This window comes from Pteropus vampyrus, unplaced genomic scaffold, assembly GCF_000151845.1.
Source record: "Pteropus vampyrus isolate Shadow unplaced genomic scaffold, Pvam_2.0 Scaffold71, whole genome shotgun sequence".
Lineage (NCBI taxonomy): Eukaryota > Metazoa > Chordata > Mammalia > Chiroptera > Pteropodidae > Pteropus > Pteropus vampyrus.
Genome location: NW_011888852.1, coordinates 4,087,077 through 4,098,164, shown reverse-complemented (window position 1 = coordinate 4,098,164; position 11,088 = coordinate 4,087,077). Strand labels below are relative to the sequence as shown.

The 11,088-nt window shown below is 41.6% G+C and overlaps 1 protein-coding gene across 7 annotated transcripts in view; it reads left to right on the top strand.

The window, feature by feature from the left end:
- DCLK1 (doublecortin like kinase 1) overlaps positions 1-11,088 on the top strand; it is a 327,891-nt gene that overhangs the window by 164,097 nt on the left and 152,706 nt on the right. For all 7 annotated transcript variants that reach the window (XM_023531587.1, XM_011361823.2, XM_023531589.1 and 4 more), the window contains exon 3: positions 3,062-3,161. In XM_023531587.1, coding sequence (XP_023387355.1) covers positions 3,062-3,161 — 100 coding nt within the window. The remainder of the gene's footprint in view (positions 1-3,061; positions 3,162-11,088) is intronic.

Below are 11,088 nucleotides of genomic sequence, written 5' to 3'. Positions count from 1 at the left end.
AGATAGATAGATAGATAGATAGATAATGTGTAAAACAGACCATAAGGCAAAACATTGGTTTTACAGTTCTCTACCCTTTCTAATCCTTTGATACGAGAATGTACAGTAATGCATAAAGGACAATTCTCAAAGTATATTGGCCTAGAACAAAGGGTTATAAATGCTCCTCTGTGATTCTTTTTTGTTGGATGGAATACACTACAGTTACCTCTAGATCCATGATAGGGTATGAGAGTATGGATAATTAAAGCACACAGATTATCCTAAATCCATCTTTTTTGTAAACTTGTGTTGAAGGCTCCTTTGCTATCAAATCTTTTACCAAGGCTTCTAACGAGGAACAGTTTTATAAGTTTGAATTTCATCTACTGACCACACCCACCTTCTCTGGTGGGAGGTTGTGAACAGGGAAATGGTTAAATGACGCCAGAGCAGAGAGCACAGAAAACGTCACGGTTTCTCAGAGTTCAACCCATTCTTTGATTTCAGCCTCTGAAGTCTGCGAGGTAAATGAATACATGTTGCCTGACACTGAATGACCTTCCCCTGTCTCTTTGCGCTGGGCGAAGACAGTGACTTTTCCTGAACTATCGCTGCTTTGCTTTCATGTTCTTGGAATCCCGGGTTTGGAAACAACATCAAAAGTTCATCATGTTTCATCTCCTACTTTCCAACAGAATTATACCTAAACCATCCAAGCTGGATCGTTGTCTGTTGTGTTCTTTTGTGCCTCAGGCTTGGGGGATGGTCATTGGCATGTGATGGAAACCAGTTGGCTGGCAACCTGCTTATGTGTGTTACGATAATAGTTATTTGTCCACACACGCACACGTAGATGAATGTGATCTGGTTAGCAATCTGATGTTCTAAAATGCAAATGATGGGAACATGTGGAAAGAAAGGACAATTTTCTTTGGGAAAAAAATACTTTTCATCTATCAGAGATTTGTCATCAGATGCTTGGCACAGAGCCTGGCGCAGAGTAGGCCCATCATAAATGTTCGCATGAGTTAAAAATTAGCAAATAAGCATTAATCAGCTAGAGAAATATGGGTGCCCAGGAGGAGAGTAGGCGATTTGTCTTCCCTCTTTGTGTTTCCAGAGTGCTTTTCACCTGCGGCAGCCAGCACAGTACCTGTAGGGAACCCCGTCAAACACTGGTCCATACGGTGCAGCGGGAGAAAAGTTCCAGAATCAAATAAGTTTGGGAAGTACTGGCCCTTTCTGCCTCCTTCTTGGAGTCGTGAAGTACATTAGCACATTAAGTGTTTTGAGAAGACCGGTTTATAAATAAACCTGTTTATACTGGATTAAACTCAGTATTTCCCAAGTCTGTTTTTTAGGGTTCATTGTTCACATTTTTGCCTAATGGAGAGACCATGTCTTACTCATTTTTATATGTATATATTTTATGCTAATTGACATAGGCACCGTATAGACTTATGCACATAAAATGAAAATGGCCTGTATGGGGTGGGTTAAGAGGACGCCATGAAAGCCGCTGGGGGGAGGCGGGGAGACAGTGTCCTGTATGTAAAGATAATCAAGGTCATAGCTGGAATCAGAAGAAAGAGAGGGTGAAATGGAGCATGAGTTCTGAATGCAAAGGGCTTATTTCTAACCTAAGTAGAAGGTTGGAGCTTCTGCTCCGTTCTTGGAGACCTTCGGTCTGTCTTCCTTGGTGACTGCAGTGTCCCTCTGAAATCGCCTGCGACTTCGAGCCTTCACAGACAGAATAAGCACGGAAAACTGCGGATGTGCCTCACACATACTTAATGCTTATCATCAAACTATATCGAAATGGCATTCTTAAAAACTTCAGCCAAGTGATTATTTGGAAAAACTATTTGCAGTCTACACATCATTGTATTGGGGGACTTTAAATAATGCTGAGTTCTCCCAACTTACGACTTTAAGTCTCATAGCACCTTTGATGTGTCCAGGTAGTGCCACCAAGGACTGACAAAGAGCAGAGCCCCGGAGAGAGCTTGCAGATGAAACTATAAATAAATAAGGGAGGAGCTTTTATTAAACTCAGGCCAAAGGAACCTAACACCCCAGGACGGTTAGACTCTGGTCCTCAGCTATCCAAGGGAAATGCTATTTCGAGAGTCTGTTTCCTGCAGATCTAAACAGGAGCCTTCCATCGACTGCTGTAGGATTTGCTCCACACGGCGAAGGAAATTGAAACGCCATAGAAATCAGCAGTGTTCCTGGTGCCTCGTGTTGGCATCATACACACTGTGAATTGAATGTTACGCCACCCGTCCAAAGACAGAGAGCAAGATGCTTGACATTATCCATTCTGACCACATTTACCTGAAAAACAGCATTTAGCCCTACAAGTTCTTATTGGAGAATAATAAGTTGAATAAATATCAAAAGGTTGTTTTAAAACTTTCCTTTTACATGACTACAAGAAGTTTTAAAGTTTAGCATAGCTTGAGCGGTGGGCGTGCAGTTGCCATAGTCTGCATATCTAAATCTCAGCAATAATTTACTTTTTCTGTTATTCTTCTTACGAAGGGTTTCATTTCTGTTCCAACTAGAGGTAGGAGGGGTTTAAGGAAGGTCATTATATTCATATTACGATACAACAATTTTTCTTCTGTAGTTACCCCAAACAGTGATCATCGTGTACATATTACGGCATCAGTTACCAAAAAATATATTTGTTGCTAAAATCATATGCTGACTTTTATTGCCATCAAGGAATATTATGTTCAGAAGAATAAAGGGGCATTCCTTTTCCACATGTTGTTGCATCCACTCTATGATAAGGATAAAGAGCTCTTACCTCGAGCCTATTGATATATCAAGTAATAAACGTGACAGTTACCAGTTCTATTTTCCTTATCCCGTCTTCCTGCACCACGGCAACGTAACATGTTTCTTACTAGTACCAGATGCTGGAGACCTTCCTTTGAAATTCCCCTCGAGAAGCCGCCCTGTTGATTGCATTAGACAGGAAGTGGCTTCATGCAGATGTCGACTTGCTGGTGCATTGTTGTAATTGCTGTTCTGCTGACCCCTTGCTGAGTGCCATGCTTTTCTCTTGTAGGTGATGTGCCTTCAGGACTTTTTTGGTGACGATGACATTTTTATTGCATGTGGACCGGAGAAGTTCCGTTACCAGGATGATTTCTTGCTAGATGAAAGTGGTAAGGAAAAAAAGTTCAAAACCAGGGGAAATCTGAGGCAGCTTTCCAAAGTGAGCTACACCAGGCCAAGAATATGTCAACTCTAAAGCTACCAAATCGGTTTCAGATCCTCACCCAGCATGTCTTTTCCATAGCTCTCATATCTTTGATTTTTTACTATAAAAAACAGATGAAATGATCATTGAAAAGGTTAAATCATTTAGAAGAGTAAATTTTCCATGGCTAATTTAAAACCATTTAATAACTAACTTATTAAATGGTGTGGATTTCTCCATTTTTTATTGTGTATTTTCCTCAAAATGTATACTTGAGAGATTTGTAATCGTAAAATTATTGAGAATGCTTCTGGGCCCAGCTTTCACATGGCCTCTAGTTGCTAACTGGGAATGTGGCTTGGCGGCCCTTTTCTTTTAAATACTTCAAAATTTGATGTCATTAGCCCCTGTGAGGGATCAAAAAAGAGGAGGATAGCTTCCTGCCATTAAAAATGAAATGTAAACAAGGAACAAGCTCGTTAAGAGGGAAAGATGCGACCTAGGGAATGAGTATCAAAGGTCGTGACTTCAGAAATGTGGGGTGTTTTTTTCTGTTTGTTTGTTTGATGCTCTGAGTCAGGATCTTAACAGCATCACAGGAAAGGTTCTCGCACTGAACAAAGAGGCCTTTCCTTGATAGTATTACTTCTGATTCCATTAGGGAAATATCACGTATTCATTGACAATTCAAATTCTCCCTAGTTGGAAATGGATTTTGAATTGATAGCGAATTTTTTTCTGAGATGAACACAGATAAAAGAAATCGGCGAGCTCTTGACAAAGCGATGGGAAGTCCTTGCACACTAACGATCGTGTTAGGGTAGAGCAGTGTAGTGTGGTGGCCCCCGCTGGCACTGCCGGTAGACGTTCACAAGGAAGCTATGTTACGTGCACATATACCAGCCATTACATGCGTTTAAATGTAGTGCAATTATTTCATCATTTAAAAATGTCTGAGGGGTGTGGGGAAGGACAAGAAGAAGAAAGATTACCCCTTTATTGTGAAAACATCAAATGCAAGTGCATATAGATGTGTCATTTGAAGGGATTGAAGTTATTTTGGTTCAAAGTTTCTGACAGGAAGACTGATTTGATACCTCTTGCCCTAGAAATAAATTTTCTCTAAATATGTCCCATCTTTATTTTTGATAGACACGCCCTTTGGGGGCAAAGATTTATAAACATATATCACACAAACAGTGTCCCCAGGGAGGGCCTCTGTCCATCCCATCCCCTCTTCAGGACGAGGCAGCTACAAATGGGTGCCAGGAGTCAGGCAGAAGAGCTGACAGCACAGTTTTGAGAAAAAGAAATTGCCTTGACTTTCAATTTAAAGAAGTAGCTGCTGCTGGTAGAATGGTCTGAGAGACCAGATGCGTTCTGAAGTGACAGTTTCATTTGTTGCTTTGATATAAAAAACAGCCTGTCACCCTGGAACTGCAATATAGTTCAGGTTCACGTCAGCAGAGTTGGCCTAGGGTTCCCAAACCCTCGATCTCTGTCCAGGCCCCAGGTCCCCACCTGCCCGGCCTGGTGAGGCCTGACGCTGGCCTTTCCCTCCTGACAATGTGCTCTGAACCCAGGATACTGCAGCCAGCTTCTCTTCACCTGTGATGATGGGCAGGCAGGCTGTCTGAGAAGTACAACAGCAAAATCCCAGAAAATCCCTTGTGATTTCCCGTTACCACCCTTTCTCATTAAAAAGGATGCACACAGAGCTCTATCATCTGTCTACCTACCTATCACCTAACTATCCTTGTCTGTCTGTCTGTCTGTCTATCTATCTATATGTATATATCTATTTATCTATGTATCTATCATCTATCTACCTATCATCTACCTATCATCTATATCTATCTATCCAACTATCTATCTATCTATCTATCTATCTATCTATCTATCTATCTATCTACCTACCTACTTACCTACCTGTCATCTACCTATCATCTATCTCTATGTATCTATGTATCTATGTATCTATCTATCTATCATCTATCTATCTTCTATCATCTATCTATCATCTATCTACCTATCATCTACCTATCATCTACCTATCTATATCTATCTGTCATCTACCTATCAATCATCTATCATCTATCTACACAGCTGTGCATGCACACTTATACATCAGAACATCTTGCCCATCATTTATGGTCTGGCCCTTTGCAGGCCCACTTCTGACTATTTTAGAGAGGAAGTGAGAACTTCACGTTTTTTTCCCCTGATGAAGATACCCTAACCATTTCTTGACGTGAGATATATTTGCTGAGCAACGGTGTCCTCCCCCATCCTAAAAGAAACACGTGGATTGGGGGAGGGGGAGAAAAAATCTAAAGTGAGCTTTTACTTCCTTGGACGAACTTACCCTGAGACTAAATTCACACGTTGACAACTGCAATTTCCTTGTTACTTGTACAACATGTTCTAGTGCTAATGTAAGAAAATCTGAATCTTTTTAAAAGTGCTCTGAGCGTGATTTAGCCCAGCTTATCTGTACTTGCTAAATGATATTTGCACATTGAGGCTTCATTTGGCCTGTTCCGTAGCAGCTTCTTAAAAGGAGTATCAGCAGCGGGTACAGACATCTTCAGAATTAATACTCACACCGGGCTGTGCTTGATTTAATGGTGCCAAGAAGTGGCCTTTTGCCACAAGGCAGCACTTTTATTTTATCTTTCAAAATTAAGCCAGCTCCCAGTGTGTTTAGGACTCGCAATAACACGTCCCCCTAATTACTGCCGAGGAAGTTCCCGGAGACAGCTCGTAAGGTCTTCCCAGAGAGGCATTTGGCCGTTATAGACTTGTGTTTCATGGGGCTACATTGGAGCCAGATCAGTATTAGAAACTGTGAGGAGTCTCCTTCCCCACCCACTTGTTTTCACAAGGGGGCGGGCGGGGGGGGGTGCTTTCCTGTTTCCAGCTCAAAATGTAACCATTTTAGCGATACCGTCGTCATCAATGAGTGGAATCTTAGCACCTTCGAAGATGGTGGAAGCGGCACTATATATAGAGGCAGCCCGGCCAACAGATCCTTCTCTAGCAGGGCTCGCTGTCTAATTTAGGATGATGAAACACAGTCAAGGAAAATGCCAAACTGGAGACAGGAAGCTTAACATGGGTTTGTTTGTATATCGATGAAAAACTGACAAATTCGTGACTTGTTGCCATTAAAAAGTGGTAGAATTTTGTTGAGAAATGCCTACCTCACATCTGGGAGGGACAGTTAACTCCTTGGTGATGAGCCTGTCACAGGACATCACTGATGTCCACTCCATAGCCTCAAAGCCAACACTTCCAAACTTGCTTGGCCAGTTTCTTGAGCCACTCACCTCTCCCCCGCCAGGTCTGCCACCTGCTCAGGAGCCTGAATATCTGTCACCCTCCTTTTCTTTTCTTTTGTTTTTTTTTTTTTTTTACCTATTTCTGAGTGTTCTTGATTCTGATTAAGAACAATATGTAAGTTTAAAGTGAAGTAAGTTAATAGGCATTACTTTAAACTTACATATTTTTGCTTAAATGTATTAGTTTCTTTGCGCTGCTGTAACAAACTTCCACAAACTGGGAGCTCGAAACAACAGGAATTGATTCTCTAACAGTTCTGGAGGCCGGAAGTCCAAAATCAAGGTGTGGGGAGGGCCGTGGTCCCTCCGAAGGCTCTGGGAAGCATCCTTGCGCACCCCCTCCTGGCTCCTGGTGGTTACGGGCAGTCCTTGGTGTCCCTGGGCTGGCGGCAGCATCACTCTGATCTCTGTCTCCGTCTTCACGTGGCCTTCTCTGTGTGTCTAATTTTTCCTCTTCTTATAAGGACATCAGTTATTGAATTAGGGCCCACCCTAATCCAGTACGACCTCATCTTAACACGATTACATCTGCAAAGACCGTTTTTCTAAATGAGGCCACATTTCACAGGGACCTGGGTTAGGACCTCTACATATCTTTTGAGAAGACAGTTCATTGCACAACAGATGTTGTCTGAATTTGTCCACATTTTATTTGAACCTGAGTTACAAGTAAACTCATTTCTATTTGTTTGTTTTGACCTGTCTTTAGATCTGCACAGCTATAGCTGTATATTAATTAGAGAATACATAAACAACAGAGCTGCGACAAGGTTGCCCCTCATCTGACCTTTCGTAGATAGGGTCACTCACCTGGTAGATCAGAGGAATGTGTGGGATGGCCTGAGGATTTTAGCAATGCATTTGACAGAGGCCCTCTTGAAATTCCTCCAAGATGAAAATATACAGTCTGAATGCCATAGGTGGTTGTATTTTTAATTGATTGAACTGCCCTGTCAAAAAGGTACTGATTTGTAGGTGGATGTCAAATGTGCTGGAGGAGATCTCTGTTAGAACTGGCCCATAATGTCCCTGAGGGAGGGGCTGTTTGTCTGACGAGAGTCAACCACAGGGCTCTCTGCCTTGGGTTTTGTATCACGTAGCGTCGTTAGAAATGCCCATTTGAGAAGTCGATGGGGTGGAATGAAATCGTCTGGGAGGGAAGCTTATATGGCAGAAGACAGAATGAGGAGCCACAAGGATTTTAACAGGGTAGATCGTATCTAAGAAGATAAAATTGAGTTGGTTTTAACAAAAAGTAGTGTTCCAAAGATTTTTATTTAAAAAAAAAAAAAAAAGCCAGCTCTAAAGACAATGTAGTTTTCACGGTAGCACATGTGAGAATTACTTTTAGTCGACTGCAGGCTTCTTGTGAGATGTGGCTCATTTGCTTTCTGTGTCATAGGTATAGCATATATTATAAAACCCTTCAGCCCCTCTGATTGAAGATGGCAGATGTTGGCTGAAGCAAAGAATTAAAAATGTTATTCAGATTTCACAAAACTGATATAGAAGTATAGTATAGAAATATAGAAGAAATTTAAACAATTGAGCTTTCATGTGATTTTTTTGATAAGTTTCTAGTATTTATACTTCTGAAGTTGTGAAAGTTTAAAACCGCACCAAGCCTTTCGGGATACTGTGTGTGTGTCCACATGTGTGCCTGGCGCATCGTGTCCTGTCTCTGTGGAATTCCAGTCTAGCTTATCTCTGTCCCAGACCCATCTGAGTAGAGGTTCTTCTTGGATGTGTGATTCTAGAAGCTTCTCTGATGGACCCCCATGGTGCTGGGTTCCCATGATCCGCTTGGTAAGTGTTTCTGGAAATGTTTCCTTCTGACCGCTTTCCAGCGACTCGTGTCCTGAATGACATGAGACAGAAACTATGTCAGGCACCATTCACCATGGGATGCTGACTGCTTTCCCCAGCCTTGAGACGAGGAAACAAGGTCAGAGCTAGAACAGTAGAACTGGCATTGGATGAAGGTCGGCAGACCCAGGTCTGGGCCAAGCTCCATGTCCCGCTTGCTGTGTGGTCTCTCCATCTCCATGCCTGCTTCCTATTCTGTAAAACACCTTTTTTTCCTGGGTTGTAATGGATCTCAAATGAGATAATAAATGTCAAAGCACGTTCAAAACTGTGTTCCTTATTACTCACTGACTGATGTTAGTGAGTGACACCTCAGCTGAAATATACCTCCTCGCGGATTGCAGCTGGACTCAGTCACATAGATTCATTTGCAGGGCTTAATTGGAGGCAGATGTCACCAAGATTTGCTTTTGGTGCTCTTGAGAACCGAAAAGCGATTATCTATTGCTTTCTTCTCACCCTCAACTTTTATTCCTTTGGTGGAGTGAAGAGGGAGTTAGGGGCCCTTTGAAGATATTCGCCCTGTTCTGGAGGGAATCTCTGGAAGATTGAACCAAGCCCCATTTAGAACCAGTCAGACTTCTACAGCTGACAACGCTCAGGAGACCCAGCCCTTGTGTCCACATCGATTTGGGTCAAAGGGATTTTTGACGGCTCCCTGTGCTGCCCTGGGCTAGTGATGCTGGGGAACTGCAAGGTCACTGTGAACACTGGGAAGATGCTCAGAGTCTGGACAAAGACCGGGCCTCCTCACTAAGCGGTTTGTGAGCTACTGCCAACAAGGTTCATTCTTTCATGCGTCCATTTATTTATTCAATAAGCTAAGCTACCTTACCATGTGCCAGGCAGTGTGTTGGGCACAAATAACTGTAGACGGTAACACTTACATGAAATATGACCCTTCGTATGATTTTTAATATTATTTATGTCTAAAAGATGTCAGAGGATCTTAGGTTCTGACCTTTAACTCACAATACTAAATATTGCTTATCGCTCTTGAGAATTTTCCCTCTTCGGAAAAATGTTGTGGTAAAATGATAAATGGGTCACAGAGTTAGATTTTAATTGGATTATATGTTTAAATTTAAATTCAATTTAAATTGAATCTGTGGGCATATTTCTTTGAGATATGTGGTTCTTTATGCTAAAATATTTTGCTGTTTCAATAGATGTTAATTATAGGAATGTCCAGTTCTTATTTTAAGAAGAATCATTAGAGCTATGCTATCGAAAAATTGCCAAGTTTCTGTGACATTTCATTGTCATATAGAAAATCAGGCGTGGTCAATCCCGATTGCATCGATTTATAGAACGCAGCCTGATGTTTGAAATAGAGGGTTTGGGGGCTTTTGCTTGTTGTTTTGAGTCTCATGCAGAGAGCACACTGGCTAATGTGCTTTGCTCTTGTTAGCAAGTTTCCATTTGCCTCTTAGCAGGGAAAAACCACAGGGGTTCTGGAGACTTTTTCTACCATAGCTACATTTTAGCTTATGCATAAATATAAAGTTTCCAAGAATATAGTGATATTTTCTATTTTAATCCACTGCCAAGCTATAGAGACATATAGAGTATCGTACTTTGAAGATAGAATCTACTCAAGCACAAGCTCTAATTCCTTTGCTACAAATAGATGACTTTCTACCTAAGAAATTAAGACATTGTATAACTCATGCAAACTTTTCTTTACGCCTTCTCTCCTGGTCTTCTTGGGCTTCTTTGTATTATATTCAATAACAGTGACCCCTGAATTGTCACTATGGAGAAACCCTACAAAATATAATGTTGAAAATGAACCTGGTGCACCAAGAGACTTGGAGACCATTAGCCCCTCTCCCTCCCGATGCACAAGTCCTCCCATAGCGCCTCAGTGGCTGTTCGTCTGGCCCCACCTGGACCCCTCTGCTCCACAGCTTACAACTGTATGAGAAAGCCAATTCCACTGTCCACCAGGGCTGATTTTTAACAAGTTCTTTCTTATACTGAGCCCAAATGAATCTTTCTGTAGCTCATACGCGGTGGTCCTAATTCTCCCGTCCAGAGTAATAAGTACCCGCTCTGCCTTCATTCTTAGAGGACGAGCTCTCCTTCTAGACCATCAGGATAATCAAAGTCATTCACTGTCAACAATTTTATTTTTCTTTCCTTCTAGACCAAAATGCCCCTGCATCTTCACTCATCTTCTACCCTCCTTTTCTCTCTCATCTTTCAATGAAAGAAGGGCCTTCTCCTTTTCTAAAAGCGGTGGCAGCGTTCTTGATTCATTTTCCCACTTCTTGTTTGTCGCTTTGCCTCACCAGCGTCCCCTTCCTGTGGTTCTTGAGGATTTGTTGTTTTCTCCTATTTTTATTTCCTCTTCCTCCTCAACCCATGGCCACGCCTAAATTTCTCCTGTCCTAAAAGAACCTTAGATCATCTCTGTCCTATTATCAAATTATAATACCCTTTCTGTCTCTGCCAAACAGCTTTAAAAAAAATACTGTCCACGAGGCCTCCATCTCCTCATCCTGACTCACTTTTTATACCTTTTTGTAAATGACATATTGAAAACACAAGAATTATGTTGGAATTTTTTTGTGTGTGTGTATAAAAAATTGTCTTCCACTATCCTTTTAAATTCGAATAGTGGCAGAAGTTCTTTTTCTACTAGATGATACAGAAACAGTCTTAAGACTTTTCTGCTCCTGC